The following is a 17,567-nucleotide window of genomic DNA, read 5'->3' on the forward strand; positions in this document are numbered from 1 at the left end:
CATAATTCCGATAAAAGAAGTGGTAGAGGAATTTGACGCTAACAATAGGAAGATGGCGACACGTTTTGCTAAAGATGACAAGACAAAAAGAGTAAGTATAGAGAAACCGGGGGAGATCACAAAAGGTTAATAAGATTTCATTAGAGAAGTAATAGTATTATCGGCTAAAACAAGGGTAAATATTTAGAATAGTTTTTAGGATAGTTTTCTAGTATGTGGTTTTTGCTGTAGTCGTAAGTTGTACCACGACATTACAATTTTACAATTTTTATTTTTATTTTTTTGCGATGTTAACTTATTTTAGGTTCAGTTAGTTTAACAAGTATTGATTAAAGGAGAGGGTCGATTAACTTTGTTCAGGGATAGGGAGAATAACAAAGGTGTGGTATTACAGGAGACGCATTTTTAAATTTAGAATTTTGATGTGGTTGAATGTTATGTAAACATTTTATATAAGTTCTCTTCACCTTATTCAAATAAAATCTTAAATAAATAAATAAATAAACTAAACTAATAATGATATTTCTCAGGTTAGATCACCAAATACAAGCGTAAGACAAAGTCAATTATTTTCATTAATAATTAATAGATTATACAAATTCCTGCTATGGAGATTTATAAATCATAATATTCAAATTTGTATTTAGAAGTATCAAAACATCTTATAATGGTTATATATCAGTTATGTATTTATTTCTACTAAAATTAAATTAATTAAATAATCCAGTTAATGTGACTGTACCTGCCCTATAAAAAATTTTATCCGTTATTCTGTAAAAACTTTGTAAAAATGAGCCTTTCGCGGATTCATTCATGGAAAATGTAAATAATTCGATAAATTCCGTAAATAAGGTTATTAATTCCGGAAATATGAGCCTTTTACGAAAAAATATGGAATATAAAAAATGGATTGACTTTTTTTACAGGGCTGTATATGTAGAATAAATTAATTCTTTCGTCATGCTAAAAAGTTCATTATAAAAAAGTAATAGTTTATAATCAATAACTATTTTATTACTAAAATTACTAGTACTCCTTAGTGTAAATCATATCTCTTATCAGATAATTAGTTTCATTTTAACAGGTAATTAATTTTGACTGAGCTGTTATTTTCCAGTTACTTTAATAATTCATTCAGGAACTTTATAAATTAAAAGGAATAAGGAATTTATTTGTTTTAGAAATCTTGCAGAATGCATAGATTACAAATTTCAATAAAAATATTTTCTTATGCAGTAAAATTAGAATGCTAATTATTTTAAACCTATTAATTACATTTTATTTAACATAATATTACAAATAAAGTTTTAAATCATATATTTAATGTATATGCCATTATTTCTTCAATGAATCTGCTAAATTAATAATTGGTAAGGTTATATATTATCTGAATATTCTACATTTATAGAAAATATATAATACACAATGTAAATTTTTATTATAATAAATCCTTTTTATTGATTAATTTATTTAATTGATTTTGAGCTTTTTGATATCCTTGTTCAGCAGATTTTGTATACCAATAAATTGCTTGATTTATGTCCTTTTTAATTCCATCTTCATATTCATACATAATAGCAAGATTATATTGAGCTACACGATTTCCTAAATTTGCAGCCTTTTTATATAGTTCAAATGCCTTTTGTTTATCAATATTGGTTCCAATTCCATGATAATAACAAGTTCCCAAATTAATTATTCCACGTATATTTTCTAAATTTGCAGCTTTTTGATATAATTCAAATGCTTTTCGTTTATCAATATTGGTCCCTATTCCATATTCATAACAAGTTCCTAAATTAGTTATTCCACGTGCATTTTCTAAATTTGCAGCTTTTTGATATAATTCAAATGCTTTTTGTTTATCAATATTGGTCCCTATTCCAATCTCATAACAATATCCTAAATTAGTTATTCCAAGTGCATTTTCTAAATTTGCAGATTTTTGATATAATTCAAATGCTTTTTGTTTATCAATATTGGTCCCTATTCCATCTTCATAACAATATCCTAAATTAGCTATTCCTTGTGCATTTTCTAAATTTGCAGCTTTTTGACATAATTCAAATGCTTTTTGTTTATCAATGTTGGTCCCTATTCCACTTATATAACAATATCCTAAATTAGCTATTCCTTGTGCATTTTCTAAATTTGCAGCTTTTTGACATAATTCAAATGCTTTTTGTTTATCAATGTTGGTCCCTATTCCACTTATATAACAATATCCTAAATTAGCTATTCCAAGTGCATTTTCTAAATTTGCAGCTTTTTGATATAATTCAAATGCTTTTTGTTTATCAATGTTGGTCCCTATTCCATTTTCATAACAAACTCCTAAATTAGCTATTCCAAGTGCATTTTCTAAATTTGCAGCTTTTTGATATAATTCAAATGCTTTTTGTTCATCAATATTGGTCCCTATTCCATTTTTATAACAATATCCTAAATTAATTATTCCACGTGCATTTTCTAAATTTGCAGCTTTTTGATATAATTCAAATGCTTTTTGTTTATCAATGTTGGTCCCTATTCCATTTTCATAACAATATCCTAAATTAGTTATTCCACGTGTATTTTCTAAATTTGCAGCTTTTTGAAATAATTCAAATGCTTTTTGTTTATCAATGTTGGTCCCTATTCCATTTTCATAACAATATCCTAAATTAGTTATTCCACGTGTATTTTCTAAATTTGCAGCTTTTTGATATAATTCAAATGCTTTTTGTTTATCAATATTGGTCCCTATTCCATTTTCATAACAATATCCTAAACTAACTATTCCAGGTGCATTTTCTGAATTTGCTGCTATTTGATATAATTTAAATGCTTTTTGTTCATCAACATTAATTTCAATTCCAAGATGATTAAATATTCCAAGTAAAAAAACAGAATTTGAATTATTCTGATTATTCAATAACCAATTATAAATTTCTTGTGAAGTTATATTATAATTATTAAGATAATTAACAATTTCATGTTTTCTCCTTTCCATATCTGTATTTTCAAAAAGAAGAACTATTTCATTAACCATAATATCAAAATTATTCTCTGATGATATTGTAGTATCTATTTCTTCTGTATTCATATTATTAAAATTTTGAATAAGTTGAGACATGTCTCCGTGCAGTGAATTATTAATAATATTTCTAGGAGCTTCAACAATATTCTGCTGTTCACTTGATAATTGGTTACTTTCTTTTAAAATAATGGCATTTAATTTTGCAACAACTTGGTTTATAGTTAGACGATTATCTGGTTCATTATTCCAGCAATCTAAGTATAAAATAGAACTTGTAATTAATAAATGCAATTATTATTGAACATAATTAAAATTTATTTTTATTTACCAGTATATATTTTTATATAATCATCGGGTGTATTGGGAATAGGTTTCTCTCTAAGACCATGTAATATTTCCATAGCCAAACCAACATCATATGGTTCATTACAAAAAGGTGGCCGCCCACTAGATATTTCCCACAAGAGTATGCCAATACTGTAAACATCACTCTTTTTATTCAACGAATATAATTGTATTTGGTTGTTGCTATCTCTTTTTCTATTAAATATTTGTGGATCAACATAAGTAACCATTCCAAATAATTTTGATTGAATATTAGATGATTCTTCAATCCTTTTTGATAATCCAAAATCAGCTAATTTAACGGTATCCTTGTGAACTAATACGTTATTGGAGTGCTATTATTAATTAAAATGATAACAACAATATTAGGTACATAATTTTACAAACTCTATAATTTAATAAAATATCAAAAGTAAATAACCTACCAAATCACGATGCACAATCCCTTCATCATGCAAGAATAATATAGCATTAGCTAACTGAAATGCTAGATTTAATTTGTCATTCCAAGTAAGATTTTTAAAACATCCATTTAAATAGTTTCGAAGGGTACCATTATTGGCATATTCCATCACTAAAAAATATTTTTTTGAATTGTTGCTCCGGTTTTCTTTTGAAAAAAAATAAAAATTTTAGATTTTTTCATTTTATTAAAATAATGATTAAAATATTTATAATACCTGTTGTAATGCCATAAAAGCGAATTATATTTTCATGAAAATCAATTTCACGCTGAAGTTTAAGCTAAACCAAATTAATAAATTAGGAACATAATTTACGTCAACATATCATAAAGACAATATATAATAATTACTTCGTTAACAATTTCTTTAGCCATGACATTGAAATTAAAAAAAGATTTCAATGCTAAATAATTACTATGAGAACTTTTCCAATTTGCACGATAAACTTTTCCAAACCCACCAAAACCAACTTCTTGTATATTATTAAAATGATTATAGTCATAATATTTAATTTGTTTTTTCGCAATAGATTCTTCGATCCAATTAATCCACTCATTTGAATTGTCGATCATATTAAGTTCAGTGGTATTAGACATTGTTATTACTGCGGTAGTTAGTTTTTACTGTGGAAGTTAATTTACGTTGAAAATTTTAAAAAAGAGAAAGAAAAAAAATTTTTGTACTATTTATAGAAATTTGGTGTTACGAAATAAGATACAAAAATTTGTGTAATTTGCAGCAAAAAATAATTTTGTAACTCTGCCGTCCCACGTTAGACTGTTCGTCAAAATCAATAAATAATTTTAACGTGACATGACGTCGGCAAACATTAACACATGTAATTTGAAACTTTATCACATTTATGAGATTCTATTTTTTATTTAAATATTTGCAAGTCTACATACAATACTAATAAGTCTACGCAAGATTTTATGTGTCGATCGTAAACAAATTCTTTAAAAGCTTCAATGCACAATAGATTTTTGAAATCATATTTAAAATTAATTTTTAACAGATTTATCATCAATTAAAAAAAAAACGATACTAAGATATATCCCAAATTTTAAAAAATAAAAAAATGCACTCTCTGATAATTTATTTATGAAAAACATTACCAAAAAATTTATAATTAAATTTATATTTGAGAATAGGCAAATAAGTAAAAATGTATGGTAATATCTATATTGTACTCATTTTAAATGTTTTTTTTTTGTAACTTATGATTTAAATCAAGTAAAATTATACCAAAATAAAGTTTTAATTAAGATAATTCTAATGATATTAAAAATAAAATATTATTGAAAAGGAGTTAAAAAAAATAATAAAATTTACCTAACTTTAAAATAATAATGATAAAATTTTAAATTCTTTAAATTATGATATAAAAAAAATAAACATTAATAAACAAAATCAAATTTTGCAGCTTTTAAGATTTTTCAAAACATTAACTACATACATGTATACATGTATAACTTTTACCTGTAAAAAGGTTGATCCGTTTTTATTCCGTCTTTTTCCGTAAAAGCTTATATTTCCGGAATTAATAACCTTATATCACGGAATTTATCAAATTATTTACATTTTCCGTAAATGGATGCTCATTTTTACAGAGTTTTTTACAGAAATAACGAATAAATTTTTTATAGGATTAAAAACAAATAAAAAATAGTTACTTACGTACCATAAACCCATCAGAACGCTACGCAAATACGCAATTTGAAATTAGGGGTTGTGAAACAAATCACGTTTTTCAAAGTTAAATCCTAAAAAATTCATATAAAGACAGAATTAGGATATGTAAAACTAAAATTGGTTGAACTTTTGATATATTTTTCCTCGAAAAAAAATCATAAATTTGTTGTGTAAATAAATAAACCTTGAAATTTGAAGCGATAAAGCACGTGATAAATGATCCATGTGATCCATTAAATTATTGTTTTACCATCTCCCTCAAACCTCAATGTGATTGAAGATGCTGCTCAAGTATTACAATTAAATTTAAAGTAAAAATGCGATGGTAGGTTCGTAGCAGTTGATTGAAAATTTGAAATGATAAACTCATTTGATCAATTACTAATAAGAATCTTCTTCCGATCCATTAAGTACTTGAGAAAGCCTTTAATCTCGGATAAAAGTATACTAACCAAATTCAGATAGATCAAATGTTAATTTTCTTATGTAGTATTAGACAAAAGAAGAGCGTTCGAAGAGATCAACTTTATAATGTATCAAATCAATATTGCATGCATGATATGAGGTTAAACGTCATAATCACATAATCACATGATTACCAATAAAACCAAAAAAAAAATAAATCATGCAATATCATTAATTATATAAATAGTTTGTATTCATTGCAAATTTTTGATTTATTTCTAATAGTGTTTAGTAATTTATACAATAAAAGATTATTTGAATGGCGATTGTTTAAAAGTGGAAAAATTTGAATTAAAAAAGTATTAAATTGGGATAGAGGTATGCCGAAAAAGGAAACCATTGTTAACGTTAACGTTAACATTTCATATCAATCTTAACGTAAACATAACGTAAAAGAATAAGCAACTTTAATTATTCAGTTGTCAAAAATTATATAATAATTAATCAACTTTCTTTAATAAATTATAAATATCACCAGCAAAAGATAATTCATGCCAACTTCGAACTCTAACATTATATAGTTTAAATTCCTCCACTTCATCTTTCAAATCATACAAATCTATTTGATCTCTAAAATAGTACCTAATAGACAAATACTTGACTCTTTTTTTCTCCATAATATATTCCTTTATATCATGTAAAATATCGTAACTACCTCTTTGCTTAATTAACAATTTATTAATAAGAATATCTTGAGAATTTTCTAAGAATGTTCTAAAATCATTTTCTTTAATAGAAAGAGTCAAACTTAAGTATTCTAATTTAGAAGGTAGAACTTGTCCTAAATTTTGCAATATATTTGAACCATATCCAATATTACCATTTGAAGAATAATAAGTATCATCCGATATACGAATTGTAAGATGATTAAGTTTTTGTTTAATATTTTCAATTAAATTGATTATTGGATAAATAATCGGATTATCAATTCTATACAAATCAAGGAATTTGATATTCTTACAATATTTTGTAATTAATTCTAATAACTGTTGTTTTAATAATAGACTAAAATCAAATTCAAATCCAAACCCAAAATTTTCTAAATAACCACCACATTTTTGTAATAATAATCGTAATGATTCGATTTGTAATATCTCGTTTATAAATAAAGATCTTAATTTAAATGGTTTAGTTAAAGTAATAATTTGTTGAATAAAACTATTATTTAAAGAAGAACAATAAACAATATGAACAAATTCTAAAACATTAAATTGTTCAAATACTTTATCTTTATTTATTATTACTTTAAGATCGACGTAATAGAAAATGATTGTATTTAAAGTATTTGAAAAATTATAATCTTTTGATAATAATAATGATTGATATAAAGGTAAATCATAACCAAGTAAAATTTTTTTTAGATTTTGATGTGATTTAATTATTTGTGATACCCGATTTTGGATTGTAACATCATAAAATATACTATAAAATTTTAAATTTCTAATATTATAAATGAAATTTGGATTTTGTAAAATTAACTCAAGAATATCATGATCAAGATATCTAGAATCTTTAATAATACGTGGAATCTCTATTTCAAATGTATGTAAATTTACTTCATTTTCAATAAATATTTTAATTAGTAATAAACATATTTCAATTATTGAACTTTTTAAAAGTTTATTTTTGAAGGTTGACATTTTCCATTTCTTAACAAAAGTAATAAATTTATATGTATTCAAATATTTTAAAAAATTAAGATAATTGAATAAAGTATTTGAAGGTAATAAATTATTAATAATTTTATATTCATTTAATTCTGTTTTAGAATTATGTAAGTAAATATCAATAATAAAATTACAGTTTCTTGTAGAAATAGAAAATGGATTTTCCCATAATAATGGAATCGTTAAACGACACCATAATCTATTAACTAAAATACATGAATGTAAAGTTGAATGATCATTTTGTAAATATTTTATAACTTCATAAGTTAATTCGGGTAAATCTCCCGAAAATAATTTTGAACATGACATATTGTAAGTTAAAAAAGAGAAAGAGAGAAAAAAGGGAGGTATTTGCGTATCACATTTTACTATTGTGTCTATTTATATTAATTTTCGGACGATACTGTCGCACAATTAGTGATCAATTGTGTGCAACATCATTAACGTCTTAAATCATGATCACAGGGACGATGATTTTCTTCTGCGGTGATTAAGGATGAATTCTGCGTGTGATAAAAGTAATTCTGTGATTTGGCCAGAATTATGCAAGGTCGGCCAACATTCCGATTCACAAAATTCTAGCCAAACTTAATGTCAACAAGTACACCACTTTGACTCCCGATCGTATTACAGCCAGAATTATTAAATCAGGCGAAATTTTTCATCATTTTATAACCCTATTCCGTGATTTTGTGAAATTCTGTGAAACACAGAAAATCTGCATCCCAATTAACTGAGATGCATTAAAAGTGATACATATGAGTCTAAATTACTAACGATATCCATTCTAAAAATATATTTTATATATACATATATATTTGGGTAAAATTTATATAATATTAGCGTATATAATATTGGCATGATTTTATATACTGTATACAGTATATTATTATATACATATATAACAAGAAAAAGTGAACATTTTTTTTTTTTGGCATTAAATTATTTTAAATAAATTAGATATTTAAACAAAATCACCATGAATTTCTTTAAAAAGTTTATTATATAAAATTATAAATCTAGCACACTTTATAAAATCCTATGCGCCTTTATGAATTTATACTTAAATTTTATACACGAAACAACTTTCGAAAGTTTGTCAATCGGCGCAAGTTATGATTTAATTATCCTGCCCAGTCCTTTTAACCGTTAAGAATTTTATCTATTTATGATTTTAAGTTTTAACTGCGCCTTATGGATTCAAATTTAAGCTACTTCGACTTTGCGAAAATGAGCCATTTCACCAAAGCTAATTGAATAATATTGCATAATAATAATAATAAAAAAAGGAATATACATAAATAAAATATTAGAAATAAAAATATATTATTATATTTATACGAAAAATTTTTCCCCATTTCTTATTTCTTGATTATTATTGTTTCTTTGAGAAATTCTCAAATAGCCGGAACTAATTTTTAATGCGTTTTCCTATTTTAAATTAGAAAAATAAAATAATAAAGATATAAATATTTTTTGATAACATTTAATCAAATAAAATATTTACCATTATTTTCACAAGAATTAATATTTAATTCTTCAATATTTCGCTTAGTTCCAAGTGAGTCAAGTCTGCTACTAATATAAAATTGTATTTTATTGATGAAGATTTCGTTGTTGGATTTAAATTATAAATTACTTATCAAATATTTTTAATTTTAAATACCTTTTAATGTCTATGTCAAAATTCTAACTCGTTTGAAATGTAATCTATAAAATAGAAATTTAATTTATCTATCAAAGATGACTTTTATTAAAATAGCATAGTAAATACCTTTTGATGAAGAATTGATAGATGAACATTTAGAAAATATAGATGAGCATTTAGAAATGTAAGAACTTAATAATTTACTTGTATAAATAGCATTTGGATGAGACTTTTCACTAAACTCAGGACCAAGCTTTTTTGAATCTATCAACTTTTTCCTTTTTAAGTCAGCTTGATCAACTTGATCAACTTGACCATCATATTCTCGTTTGTCCCATTTTTTACAAATATCTTTAATGATATCTATAGAAGGTCTTTTTTTGGGATCAGGGTCCCAACAACTTTTCATTAAATTAGCATACCATTCTATTGTATCTTCTGTAATTTCAGGTCGTGCACCATCAATAATTTTGATAATTAGATCAATACCATGTTCAACATTAGCAAAAGGCTTACAACCTGTTGTAAGTTCCCACATAATCATACCCAGACTATAAATATCAGATTCTTTAGAAAATGCTGACCCCATAAATATTTCTGGTGCAATATAAGGTATCACTCCATAAATTTCATTATCCAATAAGGTATCATTTGCAGATTGTGATAATCCTAGATCTCCGATTTTACAATCATAGCCAGTTATCAACATATTTCCACTGTGTAAATCTCGATGTATGAGATTTGTATCATGAATACTCAGAAGTCTAAAATAGTAATAATTAATAAATTTGTATTATAAATTAATCATTTACCAATATGCCTAAAATTTAAATACCCAATTGTAAGATTATATAGAATAAAAATTTTTTCTCTCCAATCAATTATTGTAAAGTTCATTTGTAGATAATTATGTAAATCTCCAATTGGAGCATATTCCATAACTAATATATAACTATCTAATCCATCCACTCGAGGGTCTTTTGTAAAACCAAAAGTTTCAATCAACATAGGATTTCCGCTATCTGTTCTATCTGTTGTAAAACTGTAATAATTCGATTTTAACTATAAATATTAAGATTAAAATTTAAAATTTTTATAAAATAAATACCAATCTTTTAATCTTTAAAATATTTACCTCTCTCAAAAATATTTTTTAGCATATTGAGAATTTTTAAATCTTTTTAAAATGAAAATATTTTTATGTCCATTTTTAGTCCAAAAATAATATTCCATACCATCTAACAAAGTTGCTTGATATACGATACTAAATCCTCCTTCTGCTATTTTTTTTACATTCATAAATTGAGAATATGGTATATATTTCATGAATTTTCTTGGTTTTTTGTAAAAGCGGCTTAAATTACAACATATTTCGTATGGAACGAAATATTTATCAACATTTTTTATAACGTCAGTAAATTTATCTATTTCTAATTGATAAGATCTTATACTAACAAGGAAATCATCTAAAATACTTTTCCCACTGTTAATACTAATAATCTTTTTGCTATCTAGTATAATGGTTGATACTCTCTTGCATTTTTTGCAAAGTGATTGATTTGTAATTCCAAAAATAATATTTGTTGTTAAACAATATCTACATCCAATAAAAAATATGAAACAATTCTCACAATACTTTTGACAATTTGAGGTAAATACTAGAATTTTACAACAATAACAAATAATTGTAGCGTCCCACCATGGTAAATATATAATTGAAATAGGCTTTTTAGTTAAAGTTGATTCTATACATCCAGAAGAAATTAGATAACAATCTGAACACCATTTATATTCCTTCATATGGTAAGCTGTTCCTTTATATAATAATTTTCCACATAGTTTACAATATTTTTCACTTTCAATCATTTTAGTATTAAAATCTAAAGAATAATAAGAATTAAAGTACATTATTTGTTTAAAAAATAATATTTTCAAACAATTTCTACAGCATTCTTGAATATTTCGGTGTACTTTTGTTCTGCTTATTTCATGTTCATTACATTTCAAATCCTCTGTGAAAAAATATACGTCCAAGTATATGTCATTATCAGTTATATTGGTTAAATAACGCGATAAACAATTTTTACAATACTTTTGTTTCTCAATATTCGTTTGTGTGTATTCTTCTCCACAATGAATACAATTATCATCTCTCCAATCAAATGAAACAAAAAAAATTGGTACGGGGCTAGATTTTAATTTTGGTGTTGGATCAAAAGAATTTTTTTCATTTAATTTTACTAGTTCCATTTTATAATATTACGATATAAGCAAGTATAGAAAATTCAATAAATTTATAGTTTTTCAAATTTTTATATAATGAACCTCTGAATAGAATATAGAATTTTCTTTTTCTGTCGACGAATTCGTCTTAGTATTACGGAAAATTCGATTGAAGTGTAAAAATGCATTAATTGTATTATGCATGTTTACCTCTATTTGGTTTTTTTTTGTACTTTATTAATTCAAAATACACAGGTACAAAGAACGCCCTGGTGACTAGTGCATTCCACATAATGAATAGAATAAAAACCTATCTAATGCAGACACCAAACAACATGATAAACGGAAAAACAAACACAAAAAAAAAAGAAAAAGAAATTCGATTATGCAGGAAAAGCACGATCAGCATAAGAAAACTCCAAAACCCTGTACCCCTTGTTTCGGTTGATCCCCTTGTTTCGGCAAAAAAGGTATAAACTATAAAGCTTTTATTTTAATAATTTCATTATTCGTTATTATATTTATATATTCATTTTTTTTTTATCTCATCAATAAATCATATTTATATAAAAATTGAGAAAAAGAAAATTAAAAATAAATTAAATGTAATAAAAATAGAATCTATTTATTAATTACTGAAATCTTCAAATTTTTTTGGAACTTCAATGTTTTTTTTTTTTTTTTGTTATGAACTTACGTCAGTGAACATTTTTTTTAAAAAAATATTTTTAATTAGTCAAACTTAAATTCAAGTGGTTTAATTTTTAGTAGTCGTTCTGCTGACACCAATTATAGGAGGTAATACAAGGTTTTTGTTGAACCCAATTTAAAGCAACCTATTTATATATTTTTTAATATAATATTACCGTAATAAATTTCTTTATTCTAAAAAAAAAAAATAGAATGACTTACCGGTTTTCCACAGTCGATGTATCTATCTGGATGTTTCGAACTTGAATCCAGGAATAAAAGTGAGAAAAACTTTATTTTTTTCGGTTTTAAAGGTTTTAAAAAAAAAATTTTTTTGACAAAAAAAAAATTAAATTAAAAAGTTATTAAATTTTCGAAAAATAAATAAATAAATGGGCTTAAAAAAATATTTCGGTTTAAAAACTGAACAGATCAGTCCAGTCATAAAATTATTTTAGCATTCAGCATTTCAACGTCTATAATAATACAATTATGTCAAAATAACGATCGTAATGCTAAATTCGTAATTTATTTACGATGAAATCCTAAAATAGATTTAGTCAATTAAAAAAATTGCAGTAAATAATATAATTTTTGCCGAACCAGCCCATTAGTCAACAGGGATCTGCTAAGCAAACCATATTTAAACACCTCGATTCGTAAAAAAAACCTAACAATCAGATACGGACTTCGATACTGACATACTTCACCGATCTTTTTTGAGAGCAAAAAAAATTAATATTATTTTTATTATTCCAACCTATATAAACCAAAAAAAGATATAAATTCTCTTTTTTTAAAAAAAAAATAGTAATCCAAAATGGAAATAATCGTTACGATATCCTATACATAAATAAATAAAATAATAGCTAAAAAAAAATGATAGATCATGTGTTATACGATCAAATTTTTATCAAAAAAAAAAAAATTATATCATAAAAAATAAAAAATAGAATTTTTTTTTTTAAAAAAAAAGCACCAAAATCTCTTATTATAATTATTTAGAAAGTAAATGATTTTTTTTCTTATAACGTTGTATATATAATAATCAAATTTTTATTTTGTTTAAAAAAATGTTTATTGTTTAAAGTTTTCTTGCTATATAAATTTAATTTAATTAAAAAAGATAATATAATTTTTACATTGATAATTAGCTGATAATCATTCATATAGCTCGAGCCAACTCGTGAGCGAGCCAAGCCGAGCCATAGCTCGCAATCAATTGAGCTAAGCTCATTCGAGCTGAGCTACAATGCAGTCCGTTCGAGCTGGCTCAGCTGACTCGCGAGCTCTGAACTAAGCAAAAATGATATTTGTGCAGGTGATCATGAACAACTGATCATTTCGCAAATTCTATATTTAAAAATCTAAAAATCGTGTAGCTCGAACCGGCTTGAGCCAAGCTACCTTAAGGATTGCCTCGACTCAGCTTCGGCCATTCTAGTCGAGACAAGCTGGTTCGAATTTTAGTTGGCTCGGCTTGAACCAGCTCATGCGGAGCTTTACATTGTTACATTTACGAAAATGGAATAACAAGGTAATAAAAGAAAAAGTGAATTGATGGATTTATTAATTCAACATTTAAGGAAACCAAGAAGGCAAAAAATCTTGATAAAAATGATTAAAGAATTTGTTGGTGAAGAACTGATTACCTAGTCTAGTAAAAAAAAGATTGATCTTCAAATAAAACTACTAAACCACATTATCACAAAAACATATTTATTGGGCGATAATCCAAGTTTTTTTAGTATTTTATGTTTACCTTAGTATTTAGTTAATTAATACCGTATTTGCTTGCTAGTAATTATTATTGTATAAATACATTTTCTGAAGTAAACTGAATTTACAATTTATAATATTAAATAATACTTTATTTAAAACTATATGAAATATGTTTGAATTTTAATTAAAAAATCTACATAGACATATTTTACATATTTACAAAAAATTCATGTTTGGTCCTTAAAATTATATAAAATAGTGTATGTAAAATTTTATATAGAACTTTTCATATTAAAACATCTCCTTTCACTGCTGCACAAAAAATAATAATTCCGTTCTGAAGGTATGATAAAAGTAAGATACTAAAAAATTTGCCAATTATGATTAAAAGATATTTATTATAAACGAATGTCATGTATGAACAAGTTCAAAATAAATCACATTTCATATATTTTACATTTTATAGTCTTAACTCCCCTTTAAACATGAACTCTTGTTTTTTAATTAAATTTTTTGGATTTTGATTAGAAATCATAATTATCATCAATATATATAGCTACTCCTTTCTTTTTTTATCTAGATTTGATAAATTGTAATACCTCTGAGATCCTTTACCGATACCTTTTTAGTCCATAAACAAATCAATTAGAAAATATTAATCATAAATCGGAGAGGAGCTAAATAAATTGCGAAATATTTTTTAACTTATTACTAATAGCTAGACGACTAGACGTCCCTAAAAGTCCCAAACTCGGATCTAAATAAAATAACTAGTAACTAATAGTACTAATTATTAAGGTAAATTTTTAGATGTGACTGATTAATTTTGATAATACTTTATTGGATTAGGATGGGAGTGACGAATATCCAATGTCAAATCTTCATCGATATAGCTCATAACAATCCTCGGTATCCCACATCATTCAGGTGAATAGAACAATTATAGAAATCATTAATCAGATTTGGTTTAACATTGTGGCAGTTGTCTAGTCTAATTTATCATGATTATGTAAGATTACTTGCGATATAACTGTTATTAGGCACTTCGATATTATATTACGGTCAATATTGAATGAATGTTGTCATGACAATGACAGCCAATTATTCAACAACGACCTCCAATAATTAAATAAGACTGTATCATGGGTAATTTTTTAGCTCGAGGTGTAACGAAGGACTATATAATTCTCAAAGGTGATACATCTCTGGATGATGACCATCTTGTACAACTTCGGACTTAATACCGGTTTCCATTTCAATAAATTCAAGTTAATACGAAAATTGCAAAACAATTTTCTGATATTTTTTAGTTCATAAATCGAGGGAAATTCCATTGAAGAATGGTTGATTACTTGCAAGTCATTCAAAAAAAAAGTGAATGAAAGTGAATAGCCGATCGATTAATACTTTTTGAAAGTGAATGAAAGTTGTTTACAGTAAATTTATAAGTTGCGTAACATCCGCCATTTTTCTCCTCGTCGAGAGAAACTCAGAATCATTGGACCGACTTTATTATGAGCTTTACCGAGTTTTACCGAATGTGCTGAGTGTCTCTCGAACGTCCCGCAGCTTATGAAATGGTTGTAAATTACGAATGTTTAAATCTTTTTATAAAAGATCCAAAAAATCTTAAACTCAGATAACGGATGTGATGAATCTAGAACTTTTTATAAATATCATCAAATCTTGTTTCTCGAACATTTAAAACGTGAGCATTAATCACATTGTCAAGTTGAAAAAACTACATATATTTACGTCTTACGATCAAAATTACATATCAACTGTCCGTATAGGAATAATTATTCGTCGGTTAGATAGTTATTTATTAATTATAATTATAAACTTTAAGCGTGGCTAATTTTGATAATATTGAATGTTAATCGATATAATAACATAAAGTATATAAAAATCGCGATATGGAATTTTTTAAAATCAGCCAAAAATTGACATTTATTTGAAATAAACTAAATATGCTGCTGTTTACAGTAGTATGTTATACATAAATGAAAAGCATACTATTTATCACAACGTAAAAAAAATACATTGTATATTATGCTAATGTATATTCATTGAGAATATTTTTCCAACATTCACGTTCGCTAATGTTTTTCCACCATCTAGAAACATTAGGACGTTTATTCCATAAATCATTTTCACCAGCTTTAATAGCATAATTAGTTAAAGGAATATGAAGAAGATCGGCTAGAGAGAATTCTCCAGTTAAATAATCTTTATCCTCTAATAATTTTTCATAAACATCTAAAACTTTTTCGAGTTCTTCGCGAGCTTCGTTAATAATTTTAAGATCAGGTTCATTACCTCGGCGTTTCGCGAATACTAATTGCCCAACCAATTTACCTAAAGGTTGAGTATAATAAGAGATTTCTACTGAAATAAATTGTTCAACCAAAGCGGCTTTTTGTACATCGGAAGGAATAAGAACGGTGGAAGATTTGGTTCCTTGATATTTTTTTACCAAATAACGAGCGATTGCACGAGTTTCGTAAATTTGGAATCCATCATCATTGAGAGAAGGAATTTTTCCACTATTTAAAAAAAAAAAAAGGAAAGTTCAAATCAGTAACTCGTGATGTTTCTGTGGCGTATATACTTTAAAGAAAAAAAAGGTTTTTTCACTTACAAAGGATGTTTCGTAGCCAAATACTCTGGAGTTTTAATTTCTTCGAAACTATTTGGTTGAGTGAATTCATAAGATAATCCTAATTCTTTAAGAACGTGGAGTAGCACAAGACAATAAGCAGAGATAGAGTATCCAGTAAGTTGAATGGTCATTTTTTTACGAGTTTTTTTAAAAGGGAGAAGAAAATTTATATTTATTTGTTGTCTTTTTTTTTTAATTTGAAAAAAAAAAAATATCTTGATTGAATTTAGAGATCGTATTTATAAAGAATTTTCATTCTTTAATTAAATTGCCGATCAAAAAATTCTCACACTAAGTAGTTTAAGTAGTTCATATGTAATAAATTAATCTGTGCAGACAATCCAAGTATGAAAGTATGAAAGTGAAGTTTATTACTAATCAACTAATACATATGTTTACATCTTGTGACTAAAATTACACAAGATATTCGGCAATAAAATTCTCCGGTTAACGACCGACGTCGGCGGTGGTGTAATGCCAGAATCATTTAATGAATTTATTAAGTATAAGGCGCAGTCTTATATTTAGTTTAAGTGTATAAATTTTATTTGTTATTTTTAGAAGTGATCAACTCCTGTCACATGAGTATACTTCAATGTTTATTAAATGAGGCTTATGAATTATTTGGGGCTTAGAAAATATCAATATACGAAAAAAGTTGAAATGGAAAATCTAAAATAGGAGAAATGATAAAATAATATATTGGGAATATTAGTAGAAATGATATCTCAGGAAATTATATAGATTTATAATTTATTATAAATAGGAGATAGATTCAATGTGAGCGCAGCAGAATTCTTTTGAAAATTTTAATATAGTTGCTGTAATTATTTTATCATTAGTATAATTTATTATTTAAATAAAGGAATAGTTAACGTCTCAACGTGGTAAGGACTTTGCGTTACAGTGGTAAATTACATCAGATCGGCAGACGTAAATTATGTCATTTCAAATAATTGTATCACCAAAT

General features: G+C 25.5%; 5 protein-coding genes across 5 annotated transcripts; all 5 read right to left on the reverse strand.

Annotated features, from left to right (window-relative positions):
* Positions 1–1,438: 1,438 nt before the first annotated feature.
* On the reverse strand, positions 1,439–4,424 carry OCT59_007903 (uncharacterized protein; the record flags this gene model as incomplete). The annotated part of the gene is made up of 5 exons (XM_066142106.1): positions 1,439–3,273; positions 3,348–3,699; positions 3,790–3,938; positions 4,045–4,108; positions 4,179–4,424. 5 exons carry the CDS (start codon positions 4,422–4,424, stop codon positions 1,439–1,441), a joined length of 2,646 nt encoding a protein of 881 aa, XP_065999015.1.
* Positions 4,425–6,425: 2,001 nt separating this feature from the next.
* OCT59_007904 (uncharacterized protein) lies at positions 6,426–7,961 on the reverse strand (the record flags this gene model as incomplete). The annotated part of the gene is made up of 1 exon (XM_025327343.1): positions 6,426–7,961. The coding sequence occupies one exon, from the start codon at positions 7,959–7,961 to the stop codon at positions 6,426–6,428; it is 1,536 nt and encodes a 511-aa protein (XP_025171818.1).
* Positions 7,962–9,063: 1,102 nt separating this feature from the next.
* OCT59_007905 (uncharacterized protein) lies at positions 9,064–10,239 on the reverse strand (the record flags this gene model as incomplete). The annotated part of the gene is made up of 5 exons (XM_066142107.1): positions 9,064–9,083; positions 9,160–9,230; positions 9,319–9,328; positions 9,427–10,064; positions 10,136–10,239. 5 exons carry the CDS (start codon positions 10,237–10,239, stop codon positions 9,064–9,066), a joined length of 843 nt encoding a protein of 280 aa, XP_065999016.1.
* Positions 10,240–10,327: 88 nt separating this feature from the next.
* Positions 10,328–11,550, reverse strand: OCT59_007906 (uncharacterized protein; the record flags this gene model as incomplete). Its single annotated transcript, XM_066142108.1, has 3 exons — positions 10,328–10,362; positions 10,436–10,477; positions 10,536–11,550. The coding sequence occupies 3 exons, from the start codon at positions 11,548–11,550 to the stop codon at positions 10,328–10,330; spliced, it is 1,092 nt and encodes a 363-aa protein (XP_065999017.1).
* A 4,192-nt stretch (positions 11,551–15,742) lies between these two features.
* On the reverse strand, positions 15,743–16,887 carry OCT59_007907 (uncharacterized protein). Its single transcript, XM_066142109.1, has 2 exons — positions 16,577–16,887; positions 15,743–16,481 (listed from the first exon to the last, which is right to left on the reverse strand). Exons 1-2 carry the CDS (start codon positions 16,726–16,728, stop codon positions 15,986–15,988), a joined length of 648 nt encoding a protein of 215 aa, XP_065999018.1. The 5' UTR covers positions 16,729–16,887; the 3' UTR covers positions 15,743–15,985.
* Positions 16,888–17,567: the final 680 nt, after the last annotated feature.

This window comes from Rhizophagus irregularis, chromosome 16 (genome assembly GCF_026210795.1).
Source record: "Rhizophagus irregularis chromosome 16, complete sequence".
Classification (NCBI taxonomy): domain Eukaryota; kingdom Fungi; phylum Glomeromycota; class Glomeromycetes; order Glomerales; family Glomeraceae; genus Rhizophagus; species Rhizophagus irregularis.

Bases quoted from the DNA above. Each gene is read 5' to 3' on its own strand.
- OCT59_007907 (XM_066142109.1), bottom strand. From the start codon at position 16,728: ATGACCATTCAACTTACTGGATACTCTATCTCTGCTTATTGTCTTGTG. The intron at 16,482-16,576 runs GTAAGTGAAAAA...TTTTTTAAATAG, and splicing joins TTGGCTACGAAACATCCTTT to TGGAAAAATTCCTTCTCTCA.